This window comes from Macaca fascicularis, chromosome 1, assembly GCF_037993035.2.
Source record: "Macaca fascicularis isolate 582-1 chromosome 1, T2T-MFA8v1.1".
NCBI lineage: Eukaryota > Metazoa > Chordata > Mammalia > Primates > Cercopithecidae > Macaca > Macaca fascicularis.
Genome location: NC_088375.1, coordinates 68,966,071 through 68,985,150, shown reverse-complemented (window position 1 = coordinate 68,985,150; position 19,080 = coordinate 68,966,071). Strand labels below are relative to the sequence as shown.

General features: G+C 41.9%; 1 protein-coding gene across 1 annotated transcript; it reads right to left on the bottom strand.

The window, feature by feature from the left end:
• Nucleotides 1-3,224: 3,224 nt before the first annotated feature.
• LOC102117893 (small ribosomal subunit protein eS25-like) lies at nucleotides 3,225-10,509 on the bottom strand. Its single transcript, XM_045376074.2, has 3 exons — nucleotides 10,488-10,509; nucleotides 7,770-7,910; nucleotides 3,225-3,679 (listed from the first exon to the last, which is right to left on the bottom strand). Exons 1-3 carry the CDS (start codon nucleotides 10,507-10,509, stop codon nucleotides 3,225-3,227), a joined length of 618 nt encoding a protein of 205 aa, XP_045232009.2.
• Nucleotides 10,510-19,080: the final 8,571 nt, after the last annotated feature.

The following is a 19,080-nucleotide window of genomic DNA, read 5'->3' as shown; positions in this document are numbered from 1 at the left end:
TCAGGAGGTTCTGATGACATATGTCCAAGGTGGTCAGAGCACAGCTTGGTTTTATACATTTGAGGGAGACATGAGTCATCAATCAATATTGGGACAACTTGGTAGTGGGGAGGGGGCGTCCAGGTCATAGGTAGATAAGAGACAAATGTTGCATTCTTCTGAGTTTCTGATCACCCTTTCCAAAGGAGGCTATCAAATATGTACTTTTCTCAGTGAGCAGAGGGATGATTTTGAATAAAATGTGAGGCAGGTATGCCCTAAGCAGTTCCCAGCTTAACTTTTCCTCTTAGCTTAGCGACCTTGGGGCCCCAAGATTTCTTTTCCTTTCACAAAGGCAAATATCTAAGGTTAAAAGGTTAAGATCCCAGGTATTCAAATAACTTTTCAATAGCCTGTATTGAACTTGTCTTATTTGCCTATGCCCACTGCAAAGGTATAAATACCCTATAACTTCTGTAATTGTTCGTTACCATCAGGTCACTGCCAACTGGTCTCCCTGTCTCCAGGCTTAGCCCATTCCAATATATTCTCTACTTTGCAGCTGAAATGTTATTTCCAAAATGTAAATGTAATCCTGTATCTTCTCTCTTTCAAATCCTTCAGTGGCCTTCTGTTGCTCTTGGATAGAGGGAATCTTTACCAGGTTCACAAGGTCTAACATAATCACCCACTTAACCTCTTCAAACACATCTCTACCCATGCCTCCTCCAACTCTTAGATTAAGCTATGCCACTTATTGGCCTTCTATTTACTTAGCCTGTAATTCTCCCCAACCCCTACATTGACCCTCAGAAAGGGTCTCAATTTAGATCTCATGTCCTCCTCTCCCATATTCTGTTCTTACTATTCTTACTTATTCTCCCAATTCTGCATCATAAAAGACCTAGAAACTGTGATGGCAAAGCACAGACACTCTTTGATCATTCTGGGCCTGCTGGGAAGTGGAGAGGCAGTGAGGGCACATGGAAGGAAGAGTCCTGCATCAATAAGTTTTATCTCCAGCACATAAATGACTGAGATGTCTGTTCCAGTTAAGAACAAAGCTGGTTGCTTCCCTTCCTCAAGATCTTGTGTAGCCTCATGGTTCCTGCTGTGGGTAAGAAGCTGGATTATTATGGTATGCCAGATTCTCTGGGTCTAAGGATCTGGCCTTTTTTCCTGGGTGAGTGATCTGCCCCTAGGCTTGATTATCATGTTTCTCCCGTGTTTCAAAATGTCTGATCCCAGTTAACTCTAAGAATTGGTGAGAAATATTATTGTTTAAGACACTACTTAATTTATTATGTTTTGAATCTACTGTGGCTCCCAAGGCACTACCATCAGAGGTGTGCTGGTAAATGTGTAACAGTTAGCCCTCTGGGGAAAAAGGGAAGCCCTTATTTGCAGTATTTTCTTGTTTCTGTGGTGTAAATGGTCAATTTCAAGCTACTGATGCAGGACTTTTTGCTCCTTAGCTCAGTGAGCTCTGGGTTCTTGTCTCATGACCAGGAAAAAGTAGGCATGTAGACACTCGAAGAGTGAGCAAGGCAGGGAGTTATATTGAGTGATGAAACAGCTTTTAGTGGGGAGGGGACGCAGGGATGGTCCCCCTACTTGAAGGCGGGAAAGTTCTCAATATAGCTGTGCCCAGGGCCTTTTATGGGCTCACAATGGGGAGTATGTGCTGATTGGTGTGTGAGTATGCAAAAAAGGTCAAAGCAAAGACAACACTCAAAGGTCAGCACAACAGTGTAGAAAACCAACTAGGGAAGGGCAGGTATATGTAAAATAGATGAAGAATGGGGATCAATCAGAGGAAGGTATGCCAAACGGGAAGGTGGGTTCTCGATCTGGTCCGGGGATTTAACTTGTAGCTTTGCTTTCAGGCTTTAAACTATCTTCGGCTTGTAGGTGGGATTTTGCCGGGGACCTGCCCCTAAGCCTAGGCATTCGGCAGCCTCCTGTCACTGTCACTACCAACATGTAGTAGCTCACCAAAATGTTGTATTTCAACTTGGCAGATAAAACAGATGCTAGTAACCTCAAGAGGTAAATAATAGTAAAGTAGTAAAACAATATAGAAAAAAAAGTAGCAAAATAATTAGGCAGTGATGGGTTTGAGTAGTTGATATCTTTATTTTAAAGTAATTTAATTATATTTTAACTTTGCATAATGGCTTGCAAAATTTCTAAAAATTTAACAATTCTCATAAAATGGTATGAGCCATCTCTAGTATATCACTGAATACTATTTTATCCTCTTAGCATAAAGTTCTCTTCACATTAAAATTAAGCAAACATGGAACTCACCCTCCTAAATATGTATTTAGAAAATTAACTTGTGTGTAAATGTAGAATTGTCAGTTAGGTATTGAAACAATTGCATAAAAGCAAAAAAAAAAAAAAATTATGAGATGTTACACTGATCTTTTCTCACTATTAGTCTATTTTCGTTTGTTTCAGTGTGTTTTTCTTCCACATAAAAAGAAAACAGACCAACTTAATAATATATGCAAGCTTGTATCTCCTGGGTTACAGCGTTGCTCAACTGTGGTCTGCTGACTCATAGCATTCTCATCATCTGGTATCTTGTTGGAAATAGAGAATCTCAGATACGAACCAGACCTCCTGAAGCCAAATCTGCATTTTGACAAGATCCCTAGCTGGTCTAAATGCACAGTAAATTTTGAGAAGCACTGATGCAATGAGTAAAGGCTTGATGTCAGATAAGCCTGGCTCTAGAATAATACTTTCCAATAGAAATTTCTGCAATAATATTAATAGTAATGTTTCATATATGTGTCACTAAAAACATTGGCCATTAATCACATTTGGCTATTGAGCACATGAAAATGTGGTTAGTGCCTGAGGAAGGTCCCCTTGAGTATTAAGCAGAGTATTGATTGGCACATGTGTATGAGAAAATTATCCAGACTGGACAAAGAACCATCCAAGAAGATTAAAGAGAATAGTACTCAGCTCTACTACAGAGAAGGGAGTAGTGCCTGCTTCTATAATCCAACCTGGAAAATGTTATATCATGGGATATTTAGTAGAGGACTCAAAAAGTTCTTGCCTCAGTAGTCAGAAATAATCTAGACTAAGTGCACCTCTGGTCTCACCTAACATCTTAAAAGCAAGACTAAAAATTATTTTCAAGTAAGATACCAGCATCCTAGAACAAAGTTCAAGAATACCTATGGGAATATAAAAATATCCAACACCTAAGCAGATTTTTTTTTTATTTAATAAAGTTTTATTTTTCCAAATGAACAGTTGGTTGGACCTATTCGTGCATCTTCACCAACAGCTGGAGCATCTCCACCCTTTGTATTTCTGGTGTAAATTACTTGAGCTCTGTGCTTTGAAACCAGTTTGATAAATCCTTTACTAAGGAGCTCCTGAAGGGCTGCCCTGGCCAGGGAGCCTTGAATCTTCAGTCTCTCAGAGACCACAGCTGGGGTTATAAGTTTATAGTTGGGAACTTCCTTACAGAGTTTGTTATAGGTAGCTTTGTCAAACAAGACTATGTTATTGAGCTTGTCCTGAACTTTGCCTTTGGACCACTTCTTCTTTTTGGCCTTGTCCCTGGATTTGTTCACTGGGTCTTTGTCTTTCTTGGCCAACTTTCCAGCATCTTTCTTCTTGTTGTCCTTGAGCGCATTGCAAAGCTCAGAGAGCAGTGGCAAACACAGCCTTGCTAAGATGTTGGACAAAAAGCAGCAGATAAAATTTAAAATGTCTGATATCCAATCAAAAATTTCTTGCAAAGAAGCAAGAAATGATACAGATTTTAGAACTAACAGATAAAGACACTAAAAGATATTGTAAACATTTTGTGTACATACAAAGAGATAAGTAGGTATGTGAAGATATAAAAAGGATCCAACCCAAACTTCTAGAGATGAAAACTGCAATGTCTGAGATGAAAAAGACCCTGGATAGGATTAACAGTAGACTATAATTACATAAGAAAAGATGAATGAACTTGAACATATAACAATAAAAAGTATTCAAAATAAATCAGAAACAATTTATTTTAAATGAAAAGAGCCGTGAGCTGTGAGACAATTTCAGTGGCCTAATATATATGTAATTGGATTCCCTAAAATAGAGATGTAGGACAGAGGCAAATATTTAGAAAAAGAATGGCCAAATATTTTCCAAATTTGACGAAAGCTATAAATCCACAGGTCCAAGAAGCTCAATGAACCCAAAGCTCAAGAAACGTGAATACAATGACATTAAGGCACATAATAATCAAATTTCTCAAAACTAGTCATAGAGAGAAAATCTTAAAAGCAGTCAGATAAAAAAGATAAAGATGATATCAGATTTTTCACTGGAAACAATGAAAATAAGAAGACAGTGGGATAATCTTTATAGTGCAGAATGGAGAAAAAAACCTGCCACCTAGAATTTTATATCCAGCAAAAATATCTTTTAAAAATGAAGGCAAAATAAAGACCTTTTCAGACAGACAAAAACTTAAATAATTTAATACCAGCATATCTTCACTACAAGAAATGTTAACATTTTCATACTGGAAGGAAGTGACACCAGGTAGAAATACAGATTTACACAAAAGAATAAAAAGCACTATAAGTGGTAACTTTGTTAATAAATATATGAGAGTTTTAATTATTTTTAAATCTCTTATAAAGATAATTGACTTTTTAAACAAAACCAACATCAGTGTATTGAGGGTTTTATAACATGCATATAGGTAAAATGTGTGACAATCAGAAGTAATACCAATTCCACATGACCTCTTCCAGAAAAATATTCCTTACAGAAGAGGGAATATTTCCCAACTCATTTAATGAGGCCAGCATTATTCTGATGCCAAAACTATACAAAAGCATTACAAGGAAAGAGAACTACAGACCATCATTCCTGATGTACAGATAAGCAAAACTTCTAAAATCTCTCATCAAGACTCCTATTCCTATTTTATTGTCAAATTTCTTGCCAGCAGTAATATTAATTTCCTAGTTGGTTTCTATGCCTCCCCTCTCCTCACTCCTATTCATTATACCTACTCTTGACAAATCAGTCTTCTTTAACATGATTTGATCATGCCATTGCTCTACAGAAGTCTCTAATTGCTCCTATTGCATACGAAATAGATACAAAGTTGTAAGGTTATTATAGAAGAGGCTGAGAAAATTTTTCCACTAGCAAGCTACTAGGTAGAGTGTCCCAGGTGATAGATTATTACTACGCACTTGTCCAATGTAGAAAATGTCATGAGGTGATCTTTGGTCCTTCTTATCCAAATTGTACTTTCTAACATCAAGCTCATCTGTAATAACATGGAATATCTATTGATCATGTGCTACGTGGTATTCATCATGTAAGCACTTTACATGCATCATCTCCTCTGTACAATCAGGATGATAATAGTATCTGCATTACAGAATTCTTAATGGGGATTAAAAAGTACGTATAAAATGCTATACAGTGTGGAAAATATTAAGTGCTATAATAAGCTATCATTGTCTAAGTACTTAGTCATGATTATTACTGTTGTTTAATCCGTATTACTCATTTAAGAAAATTATTGTATTAACTCTTTTTTTTTTTTTTTCTTTTGAGATGGAGTTTTGCTCTTGTTGCCCAGGCTGGAGTGCAATGGTGTGATCTTGGCTCACTGCAACCTCTGCCTCCCAGGTTCAAGCGATTCCCCTGCCACAGCCTCCTGAGTAGCTGAGATGACAGGCATGTGCCACCACGCCCGGCTAATTTTGTATTTTTAGTAGATACGAGGTTTCTCCATGTTGGTCAGGCTGGTCTTGAACTCCTGACCTCAGGTGATCCACCTGCCTTGGCCTCCCAAAGTGCTGGGATTCCAGGCATTAGCCACCGCACCTAACCTTTTTTTTTTTTTTTTTTTTTGGAGGCAAGAGTCTTGCTCTGTTGCCCAGGCTGGAGTGCAGTGGCATGATCTCGGCTCACTGCAACCTCTGCCTCCCAGGTTCAAGCAATTCTCCTGCCTCAGTCTCCTGAGTAGCTGGGATTACAGGCATGCACCACCATACCCAGTTAATTTTTGTATTTTAGTAGAGACTGGATTTCACTATGTTGGCCAGGCTGGTCTCAAACTCCTGACCTTAAGTGATCCACCTGCCTCGGCCTCCAAAAGTAATTGGGATTACAGGTGTGAGCTAACATGCCTGGCCTTACCTCTTATTTATAGATGAAAACGGGCACAGAGAGGTTACGTAACTTGCCCAGGTCACATCACCAGTAAGTTGTAGAACTCATTCTTAAGTTGGATTCTGTTTGACCCTCAAGCTCATATTCTCAACCATGTTTTGACCTGAGTCCAATAAAACATTATTGATATGGTTTGGATTTGTGTCCCCACCCAAATCTCATGTTGAATTGTAATCCCTAATGTTGGAGGTGTGGCCTGGTGGGAGGTGATTGGATCACGGGGGTACTGCTTCACGAATGTTTTAGCACCATCCTCTTCGTGCTGTTCTCATGAGAGTGAGTGAGTGAATTATCATGAGACCTGGTTGTTTAAAAGTCTGTGGTACCACCCGCACATGTCTCTTGCTCCTGTTCCCGCCATGTGAGATGTCTCACTCCTCCTTTCCCCTCCACCATGATTGTAAGTTTCTAGAGGTCTCCCCAGAAACTGAGCAGATGCCAGCATTATGCGAGCCAATTAAACTTCTTTTCTTTTCTCCTTTTTTTTTTTTTTTTTTTTTTGAGACAGAGTCTTGCTCTGTCACCCAGGCTGGAGTGCAGTGGTGCAATCTTGGCTCACTGCAAGCTCCCCACCTCCCAGGTTCATGCCATTCTTCTGCCTCAGCCTCCCAAGCAGCTGGGACTACAGGCACCCACCACCACGCCCATCTAATTTTTTGTATTTTTAGTGGAGACAGAGTTTCACCGTGTTAGCCGGGATGGTCTCAATCTCCTGACCTTGTGATCCGCCTGCCTCAGCCTCCCAAAGTGCTGGCCATGAGCCACCGTGCCTGGCCAAACCTCTTTTCTTTATAAATTACCTGTGTCAGGTTTTTTTTATAACAATGCAAGAACTAATGAAGAAAATTGGTAGTGAGGAGTGGGGCTTTGCTATAAAGATACCTGAAAATGTGAAAGTGACTTTGGAACTGGGTAATGAGCAGAAATTGGAAGAGTGTGGAGGGCTTAGAAGAAGACAGGAAAATGAAGGAATATTTGGAACTTCCTAGAGACTGGTTGAATGGTTATGACAAAAATGCTAGTAGTGATATGGACAGTGAAGTTCAGGCTGATAAGGTCTCAGGTAGAAATGAGGAACTTATTGAGAACTGAAGTAAAGGTCACTTTTGTTATGCCTTAGCAAATAATTTGGCTGCTTTGTGCCCCTGCCCTAGGGATCTGCGGAACTTTGAACTTGAGAGTGACGATTTACGGTATCTGGTGGAAGAAATTTCTAAGCAGCAAAGTGTTCAAGATGTGGCCTAACTGCTTCTAACAGTCTATGCTTATATGTGTGAGCAAAAAATCAACCTATGTTTAAACTTACGTTTAAAGGGGAAGTAGAGCAAAGATTTGGAAAATTTGCAGCCTGGTCATGTGGTAAGAAAAGAAAAGCCCATTTTCAGGGGAAGAATTCCAACAGGCTTTAGAAATTTGTATAAGTAAAAAAGAGCCAATTGCTAATTGCCAAGACAATGGGGGAAAGGCCTGGAAGGCATTTCAGAAACCTTTGCAGCAGCCCCTCCTATCACAGGCCCAGAGGCCTAGGAGGGGAGGATGGTTTTGTGGGCCAGACCCATGACCCTGGTTACCCTGCACAGCCTCAGGACACTGGTCCCTGCATTGTAGCCACTCCAGCTTCAGCCATAGCTCAAAGGGCCCAGGTACAGTTTGGGCTGCTGCTTCAGAGGGTACAAACTGTAAGACTTGGGAGCTTCCACATGGTGTTAAACCTGTGGGGGGGAAAAGTGCAAGAGTTGAGGCTTGGGCACCTCTGCCTAGATTTCAGAGGATGTACGGAAAAGCCTGAATGTCCAGGCAGAAGCCTGTTGCAAGAGTGGAGCCCTCATGGAGAACTTCTACTAGGATAGTGTGGAGGGTAAATGTGGGGTTGGAGCATCCCCCCAACAGAGTCCCCACTGGGGAACTGCCCACTGGAGCTGTGAGAAGAGTGCCATCATCCTCCAGACCCCAGAATGGTGGATCCACTGACGGCTTGCACCACGCACCTGGAAAAGTTGTAGGCATTCAGTGCCATCCCATGAAAGCAGCTGCAGGGGCTACACCCTGCAGATCCACAGGGGCAGAGATTCCTAAGGCCTTGGGAGCTCATCCCTTGCATAAGTATGTCCTAGATATGGGACTTGGAGTCAAAGGAAATTATTTTGGAGCTTTAAGATATAATGACTGCCCTGCTGGGTTTTGGACTTGCATGGGACTTGTAGCCCCTTTCTTTTGGTTGATTTCTCCCTTTGGAATGGGAGTACCTACCCAATGCCTATACCCCCATTGTATGTTTAAAGTAACTAACTTGTTTTTCATTTTATAGGCTAATATGTGGAAGGGAGTAGCCTTGTCTCAGATGAGACTTTGGACTTTTGAGTTAATGCAGAAAAGAGTTAAGACTTTGGAGGACTGTTGAGAAGGGATGATTATATTTTGCAATGTGAGAAGAACATGAGATTTAGGGGGCCCAGGGGTGGAATAATATGGTTTGGATCTGTGTCCCCATCAAATCTCATGTCAAATTCTAGTCCCCACTGTTGGAGGTGGGACCTTGGAGGTGGATTTCTCATGAGTGGTTTAGCACCATCCATTTGGTGTTGTTCTTGTGATAGTGAGGGAGTTCTCATGAGATCTGGTTGTTTAAAAGTGTGCAGCACCTTCCCCACTCACTCTCTCTTCTTCCTGCTCTGGCCATGCCATGTGTTTGTTTCCCCTTTGCCTTCTGACGTGATTGGAAGCTTCCTGAGTTCTCCCAAGAAGCAGAAGCCGCTATGCTTCCTGTACAGCCGGCAGAACCATGAGCCAATTAAACCTTCTTTCTTTATAAGTTACCCAGTCTCAGGTTTCTTTATAGCAGTGTAAGAATGAACTAATAGAATTATTTTTTCTCCTTTGCTCTGCAGTACTGAGTGGGCTCTTAAACAACTGTATCTGTCAAAGTGTTTCAATATAGGTTGATCCTCAAAAAGAGTTTGTAGTTGATAAGAAAGATGGTCCTTCCCTGAACCATTTCTTTAAAAATGTCAACACTCCCTAGAAGCTGTTCACACATCATTTCCCATTTTCTCCTGCACTAGTGCTGATATTACTTCTTAAATGCTGACAATATTTGAGAAGCTAATTTTAGACTTTCCCTCTGGTAGAAACTAGAAGTGTGAAACAATGAGTTGGTGATCGAAACCACTGTCTGGCCTTCTCCCCATTACTTTACCAATCACAGCTTTGCTCTGTGTCCTGAGTTTTATAAGTTTATTTTTAAGGTTCCCATGTAAAGGTTGTTTTTTTTTTTTTTTTTTTTTTGCCCATTACAAAATAAGATGTTCTGTAATTTGCAACTCTTCTCTTGTTGCTCTCCTCACTCCAAGTCAGCACTTCATTGCCCTTGTTCTCAAGTCATTGCCCTTGTTCTCATGTCATATCTCAACACTCCAGCCACCTCAGTGGCTCTCTATCATTTTCAAGACTAAGCTGAAGTTCATTATGCTTGGTTTGTGTAACTCACATGTCATCTATTACCCATTGAGAGCTAAATAAGGTCATTCCAAACACGAGGGAATCTCGGTTTCTATCTAAGATTTCTGTGTCTCAAGGCCGGGCGCGGTGGCTCAAGCCTGTAATCCCAGCACTTTGGGAGGCCGAGACGGGTGGATCACGAGGTCAGGAGATCGAGACCATCCTGGCTAACACGGTGAAAACCCATCTCTACTAAAAAATACAAAAAACTAGCCGGGCGAGGTGGCGGGCGCCTGTAGTCCCAGCTACTCGGGAGGCTGAGGCAGGAGAATGGCGTAAACCCGGGAGGTGGAGCTTGCAGTGAGCTGAGATCCGGCCACTGCACCCCAGCCTGGGCGACAGAGCAAGACTCCGTCTCAAAAAAAAAAAAAAAAAAAGATTTCTGTGTCTCTGTAGGGAGAACCCTTTGCGTTAGCACCCCCACTTCTGGGCTCAGGTTTTAGTAGGTTGGGACTCTGCAGCAACTGAGATATGTAATTCTGTTCCTTTTTAAGTTCTACAAACATCACAGAATCCCCTAGAATATGCCCATAAAATCCACCGACACAAAGCTAATTTTGAAAGGGTTTACGTTGTGACAATGCAAAAAATGTCAAGTTGAGCTTTAGGCATCGCTTTTTTGAAATGCTTTTTGGCTATTTCAACACCATTTTTACTGACTCTTCATCTTACATGGTCTAAATTGCACATCATATTTCTGATTCTCTTTCTCTCCTCCCTTTTCAGGAGATAAAACAAATGTCTTTCTTTGTTTTAGGTGGCTTTCTTTAGCTATCTCCTAAAATGTTTACCTTGATCCCTGCTGACTTTCATGCCTTATGTTCTATCACCACGCAGCATTCCAAGCATTGCCTCAAAAAGTATAGTAACCTTCCTAAGAGGAATTCTGATATTAGCTGTTAAGATAATATATTTTTAAACTTTCATTACATCACAAGGCCCTTGTGACCTAAATTATGCTTATCCTTCTAGCCCACCTCTCTACTACTCCTGTGCCTCTTCTGCTACCAGCATACCATGTTCTTTCTCATTATCATGTCTTAAAAACATATCATTATTCCCTATGCCTGGAAGCCTCTCCCATCATCCAATAGAAAAATATATATTTTTAAAGGAAAAATGTATCTTATACAAATATAAACACAAGTGAAATACTTTATTTAACTCATTTATTAATGAGGGAACTAGTAAGATGCTACAAAAACCAAAACAGATTCAAAGGAGAATCTAGTACAGACATGTATTGGGCCACATGAGCCATCAGGAATACTTAAATGAATTTACTTCAAAAATGTAAAACTGGCTTCTTCAACACCAGGAGAGGAAAATCAACTGAAACACCATCAAAAATAATTCATTTGCAGTCTCTGGACAAGAATAATTTGCATTGCTATCAGTCGTCTATAAGTTACAGAGTTGTAAATAGTTCAAAGGCCACGAAAGGCACAAAGACCCCATAGAATCAGGTGTCTTGGAAATATGTGCTAGCCACTGCCTATTTTCCTTTCTTTTTTTTTTTTTTTTAAAAAGTATTGTGGGCACATAATAGATATATATGTTTATAGGGTACATGAGATATTTTGATACAGACATACAGTGTGTAAAAATCATATCAGAGTAAATGGGGTATCCATCACCTCAAGCATTTATCCTTTCTTTGTGTTACAAACAATCCGATTGTACTTTTAGGTATTTAAAAATGTACAATAAATTATTATTGACTGTAGTCACTCTCTTGTGCTCTTAAATATCAGATCTTATTCATTCTAATTATATTTTATATATCTGTCTAATTATATTGACCACCCCCACCCCAGCTACGCTTTTCATCCTCTGATAACCATCATTCTACTCTCTACCTCCATAAATTCAATTGTTTCAATGTTCAGCCTCCACAGATTACTGAGAACATGTGAAGTTTGTTTTTCTGTGCCTAACATCGTTCACTTGACATGATAACCTTCAATTCTGTCCCCGCTGTTGCAAATTACAGGATCTCATTTTTTTTTATGGCTGAATAGTATTCCATTGTGTATATGTACCACGTTTTGTTTATCCTTTTGACTATTGATGGACACTTAGGTAATAGTGTTGCAATAAACATGAAAGTGCAGATATCTCTTTGATATACTGATTTTCTTTTTGTTTTTTTTTTTTTTTTTTTTTGGATATATACCAGTAGTGGCATTGCTGGATCACATGGTAGCTCTATTTCTAGTTTTTTGAGGAATCTCCAAACTGTTCTTCATAGTGGATGTACTAATTTACATTCCCGCCAATAATGTACAAGGGTTCCCTTTTCTCCACATCCTCGCCAGCATTTGTTATTGCCTGTCTTGTAGATAGAAGCTATTTTAACTGGGGTAAGGTGATAGCTAATTGTAATTTTGATTTGCACTTCTCTGATGATCAGTGATGTTGAGCACCTTTTTCAAATATCTGTTTGCCATTTGTGTGTCTTCTTTTTAGAAATGTCTATTCAGATTTTTTGCCCATTTTAAAATCAGATTATTAGATTGTTCCCTGTAGAGTTGTTTGAGTTCATTATATGTTGTGGTTATTAATCTCTTGTCAGGTTGATAGTTTGCAAATATTTTCTCCCATTCTGTGGGTTGTCTCTTCAATTTATTGATTATTTCCTTTACTATGCAGAAGGTTTTTTTGATCATTTTTTGCTTTGAAAGATTGCCTGTGCATCAATTCTCTAATGATGAGTGATGTTGAGCTTCTTTTCATGATTGTTGGCCACTTGTATGCTTTCTTTTGAAAAGTGTCTGTTCATGTCCTTTGTCTACTTTTTAATGGGGTTGTTTGATTTTTTTCTTGTAAATTTGTTGATGTTCCTTATAGATGCTGGATATTAGACTTTTGTCAGATGCATCGTTTGCAAAAATTTTCTCCCATTCTGTAGGTTTTTGTTTATTCTGTTGATAGTTTCCTTTGCTGTGCAGAAGCTCTTTAGTTTAATTAGATCCCATTTGTCAGTTTTTGCTTTTGTGATTATTTTTGGTGTATCAGATGACATGATTCTATATATAGAAAACCCCATAGTCTCAGTCCAAAAGCTCCTTCAGCTGATAAACAACTTTAGCAAAGTATTATGATACAAAATCAATGTGCAAAATTCACTAACATTCCTATGAATCAACAACAGTCAAGCTGAGAGCCAAGTCAGGAATGCAATCCCATTCATGATTCCCACACAAAGAATAAAATACCTAGGCATACAGCTAACCAGGGAGTTGAAAGATCTCTACAAGGAGAACTATAAAACACTGCTCAAAGAAATCAGAGATGACACAAGCAAATGGAAAAACATTCTATGCTCATGGATAGGAAGAATCAATATTGTTAAAATGGCCATGCTGCCCAAAGCAATTTGTAGATTCAATGCTATTCCCACTAAACTATCATAGATATTCTTCAAATAACTAGAAAAAACGATTTTAAATCTCATATGGAACCAAATAAAAAGAAAGAGGCTGAATAGCCAAGGCAATCTACACAAAAGAACAAAGCTGGAGGCATCACACTACCTGACTTCAAACTCTACTATGGGGCTACAGTAACCAAAACAGCATGGTACTAGTACAAAAACAGACATATAGACCAGTGTAACAGAATAGAGAACCTAAAAATGAGGCTGCACATCTACAACTATCTGGTCTTTGAAAAACCTTATAAAAACTAGCAATTGGGAAAAGATTCCCTATTCAATATACAGTGCTGGGATAACTGGCTAGCCAAAAGCAGAAGATTGAAACTGGACCCCTTCCTTACACCACATACAAAATTAACTTAATTTGGATTAAAGATTTACACGTAAAACCAAAAACTATAAAACTACAAAAACCCTGGAAGACAACCAAGGCAATACCATTCTGGATATATGTATTAGTTCTTCTTTAAGGGTTTGGTAAAATTCAGCAGTGAAGCCGCTAAGTTGCAGACTTTTCTTTGGTGGGAGACTTTCCATTATAGCTTCAATCTTCTTATTAGTCTTCTCAGGTTTTTGATTTCTTCCTGGTTCAATCTTGGTAGGTTGTATGTATCTAGGAATTTATCCATTTCTCTTAGATTTTCCAATTTATTGGCATATAGTTGCTGATATGCCAATAAAGTAGCCTCTAATGATCTTTGAATTTCTGGAGAATCAGTTTTAATGTCTCTTTTTCATATCTGATTTTATTTATTTGGGTCTTCTCTCTTTTGTTCTTAGTCTGGCTAAAGGTTTGTGAATTTTATTTATCTTTTCAATAAACCAATTTTTTGTTTCATTAATCTCTTGTATTGTTTTCTTCATGTCAATTTCATTTATTTCTGCTCTGATCGTTATTATTTCTTTTTTTCTCCTTTGGTTTGGTGTGTTCCTGCTTTCCTAGTTCTTCAAGATGCATCGTGAGGAGAAGGGTGGCCAAGGTGGCTGACTAGAGGCAGCTAGTGTGCATGGCTCTCACGGAGAGGAATGGAAGGGGCGAGTAAATTCAGCACCTTCAACTGAAACATCCAGGTACTCTCAGTGGGACTAACCAAGGCAACAACTTGACCCCTGGAGAATGAAGAAAAGCAAGGCAGGATGATGGCACACCCAGGAGTGACATGGAGCCAGGGGAGCCTCCCCAACCCAGGGAATGTGCAACCATGGGAACCCATGCTTCGCCCATGGATCTTTGCAACCCTCAGGTCAGGAGATCCCCTCATGAACCCACTCCATTAGGGCCTTCAGTCTGACAGATAGAGCTACGTGGAGTCTCAGCAGAGCAGCTGCTCAGGGATGTGTGGAGAACCAGGAGCTTTAGATACCTGGGCTTTCCTGGACTCCCATTAAAAGTAGCTGCAACTCTGGCAAAGCAGGAGATGAGACAAGTGTACATACCCATAGGAAAGAGGCTGAATCCAGGGGGCTGAGCAGTGACAGTCTACAGGCCCCACTTCCATGGCACCTCATAGGATAAGACCCACTGGCTTGGAATTCCAGCCAGCCACCAGCAGCATTGCACCTCCATGAGACAGAGCTCGCAGTGGGAGGGGAAGGCTGCCATCTTTGCTGTTAGGGCGACTTAGTCATTTCAGCCTTTGGGCTTTGGAGAGTCCCAGCCAACTGGGGGTGGAGGCAGTACCCCTGCACAGCACAGCTGCTTTATAAAAGCATGGCCAGACTGCTTTTGTAAAGTCGGTCTCTGATCCTGTTCCTCCTGTCTGGGTGGGACCCCCAAATCGGGGCTTCCAGCTACCCCTGCCAGTGTTCTCTGGCAGACAAGAGTTTTGAGACCTCCCTGGAACAGAGCTCCCAGAAGGAGAGGTGAGCTGTCATCTTTGCTGTTTGAGCAACTTAGCCATTCCAGCCTTTGGGCTTTGGAGAGTCTGAGCTGATCAGGATGGAAGGGATCCTCCAGCACAACACAGCTGCTCTATGAAAATGTGGCCAGGCTGCTTTCTAAGGCGTGTCCCTGTTCCATTCCTCCTCACTGGCAGGACCTCCCAACCAGCATCTCCAGCCACCCTCAGCAGTATTATCTGGCCAACAGATATTTGAAATTTCCCTGGAATGGACATCCCAGAGGGAGGGGTGGGCTGCTACCTTTGCTGTTTGGGCAACTTAGCGATTCCAGCCTTCCAGCTTTGGAGAGCCCAAGCTGATCAGGGGTGGAAGTGGTACCCCAGCACAGCACAGCTGCTCTGCAAAAACATTGCCAGACTGCTTTTTAAAGTGAGTCCTTGATCCCATTCCTTATCACCAGGTGGGGCCTCCCAACCGGGGTCTCCAGCTACCCTTACCAGTGTTTTCTGCCTGACAGAGGTTTCACAGCCCCTGTGTTGGAGGTCCCGAGGGGAGGATCAGGCCACCATCTTTGCTGTTTGGGTGACTTAGCCATTCCAGCCTTCAGGCTTTGGGGTGTCCATGGCAATGGAGAGCTGAGGTGGATCCCCAGCACAGCACAGCTGATGTGTGAAAACATGGCCAGACTGCATTTTTAAGCAGCTCCCTGATCCCACTCCTTCTCAATGGGCAGGACCTTCCAACTGGTATCTCCAGCCACCTCCGTCAGATGCATTCTGGTTGGCAACAGGTCTGTATCTCCCTGGGACAGAGCTCCCAGAGGAAGGGGCAGGCTGCCATCTTTGCTGCTTTTCATCCTTCAAGAGATACCTCCAGGTACTAGAAAATCTGAGGTGACTAAGGACTGGAGCAGGCCTCCAGCATACTGAAGAAGCCCTAAAGAAAAGTGGCCAGACTGTTACATGGGTGCCCACTCCTGTATCTCCTCACCAGGCAGGTCTTCCACACCTGGCCTCCAGCCAGCCCTGCGCCAGAGCTACTGAGCCAGTAGCAACTCGGCAACTCCCTGAACAGAGTCTCCAGGGACAACTGAAAGCCTCTCTGCTACTGCCTCTACAGTAAAACTGCCCTTGCCACCTTCGGACAAACAAGGAGCAAAGGCCCTAAGTGCTTATCCACACTCCAACAAGCTGCAGTTGACCCAAGGAGAGGATGCCAGTCTGTCTCCCACTGGTCCCACACACCTTCCACTGCTTATCACCACACAGGGTACCCCTGGCTTGGGCCCACAGCACAGACCCTCCATCCTGGGCTGATTGCACTGAGTAATTGCTGATCTGCATTCCTCTGGGTGGAGCCCCCGGGGGAAAAGAAAAGACCCTTGGCCACAACCACTACTAAGGCCTATTCCTCTGCTGCCTCCAAGTTGGGGAAGAAACAAACACCGACATCACCCCAGAGATACAGTGGGCAGTCTAGGAGTGCCAAGCAGTGATCAACAACCAACACTCGAGGGGGAGAGGAAACCACACTTTCAAAGCATTGAGAGGGAACGTGGCTGTAATTATTAGGAAACGTAGGGGAGCCACAGAACCGAGCAAGAGTCTACCAATTGATCAGTAAGCCTAAATGCTACGTACTGGATCACACCCCAAAGCTTCAACTCCAAAAACACCTTGCAGGCCAGATGCGATGGTTCATGCCTGGAATTCTAGCACTTTCGGAGGCCAGGGTGAGCAGATTGCCTGAGCTCAGGAGTTTGAGACCAGCCTGAGCAACATGGTGAAACCCCATTTCTACTAAAATATAAACAATTAACAGGGCATGGTGGTGTGCTCCTGTAGTCCCAGCTACTCAGGAGGCTGAGGCGGGAGAATCACTTGAACCCTGTAGGCGGAGGATGCAGTGAGCCGAGATCGTGCCACTGCACTCCAGCCTGGGCAACAGAGTGAGACTCTGTCCCCAAAACAACAACAACAACAACAAAAATACCTTGCAAACGTACCCCACTTTGAGAGGTTTTTTTTTTTTTTTTTTTTTTTTTTGGCAGAGTCTCACTCTATCACCCAGGCTGGAGTGCAGTGTTGTGATCTCGGCTCACTGCAACATCCACCTCCTGGGTTCAAGTGATTCTCCTGCCTCAGTCTCCCAAGGGATTACAGGTGTGTGCCACTACGCCCAGCTAATTTTTGTATTTTTAGTAGAGACGGGGTTTCATCATGTTGGCTAGGCTGGTCTCAAACTCCTGACCTCAGGTGATCCCCCCACCTCGGCCTCCCAAAGTGCTGGGATTACAGGCGTGAGCCACCGTGCCTGCCCTAACATTCCCCACTCTGAAACCAGAGATAGGAAGTCAGCTTCAAATAAAGACCCTGCACAAAGCCTTGGCACAGTGAAAACGTCCAGAAGTCTACACTGCAGTTAAAGGAATATCCACATGCAGAGATGAGAAGGACCAATGCAAGAACTCTAGTAACCCAAATGACCTGAGCGTCTGTTGTATGTCCTCCAAATGACCACACCAATTCTTCAAGAGTTCTTAACCAGGCTGAGCTGGCTGAAATGAGAGAAACAGAATTCAGAATACGGTTAGGAAAATAATCACTGAGATTCAGGAAGACAGCAAAACCCAATCCAAAGAAATTAAGAATCCCAATTAAAGCAAAACAGGAACCAAAGGACAAAATAGCTGGTATAAAAAATAACTAAGAGGTCTGACAAAACTGAATAACACAATACAAAAATTTCACAATACAATTACAAATATTAACAGCAGAATAAACCAAGCTGAGGAAAGAATTGCAGAACTTGAAGACTGGTTCTCTGAAATAATGCAGTCAGACAAAAGAAAAAAAAAGAGTGAAAAGGAACAAACAGGCCACGTGTGGTGGCTCGTGCCTGTAATCCCAGCACTTTGGGAGGCTGAGGCAGGTGGATCACCTGAGGTCAGGAGTTTGAGACCAGCCTGGGTAACATAGTGAAACCCCATCTCTTCTAAAAATACAAAAATTAGCTGGGCATGGTGGTGGGCACCTGTAGTCCCAGCTACTCAGGTGGCCAAGGCAGGAGAATTGCTTGAACCTCGGAGGCAGAGGTTGCAGTGAGCCAAGATCGTGCCATTGCATTCCAGCCTAGGCGACAAGAGCGAAACTCCATCTCAAAAAAATAAAATAAAATTAAATTAAATTAAATTAAATTAAAAAAAAGGAACAAACAAAATCTCTAAGAAGTATGGAATTACGTAAAGAGGTCAAATGTACCAATCACTGGCATTTTTGAAAGAGAGGCGGAGAAAGCAAACAAATTCAAAAATGTATTTCAGGATATCATTCATGAAAACTTCCTTGACCTTGCTAGAGAAGCAAATGCAAAATTCAGGAAATCCAGAGAACTCCTACAAAGTTCAACACAAGAAGATCACCCACAGGCTGGGCATGGTGGCTCACACCTGTAATCCCAACTCTTTGGGAGGCTGAGGTGGGTGGATCACCTGAGGTCAGGAGTTTGAGACCAGCCTGATCAACATGGTGAAAACCTGTATCTACTAAAAATACAGAAAAATAAAAAATTAGCCAGGCATGATGGCACACACCTGTAGTCCTAGCTACTTGGGAGGCTGAGGCAGGAGAATTGCTTGAACCCGGGAGGCAGAGGTTGCAGTGAGCCAAGATCACGCCATTGCACTCCAGCCTGGGCAACTAGAGCAAAACTACATCTCAGAAAAAAAAAAAAAAAAAAAAAAGAAGAAGAAGAAGAAGAAGAACACCCACAAGACACATAATCATCAGATTTTCCAAGGTCAAAATGAAAGAAAGAATGTTAAAGGCAGCTAGAGATTAGGGGTAGGTTACCTACAAAGGGACCCCAGCAGACTACCAGAAGACCTCTCAGCTGAAACCCTACACGTCAGAAGAGATTGGGGCCTATATTCAATATTCTTTTTTTTTTTTTTTTTTTGAGACGGAGTCTCGCTCTGTCGCCCAGGCTGGAGTGCAGTGACCGGATCTCAGCTCACTGCAAGCTCCGCCTCCCGGGTTCACGCCATTCCCCTGCCTCAGCCTCCGGAGTAGCTGGGACTACAGGCGCCCGCCACCTCGCCCGGC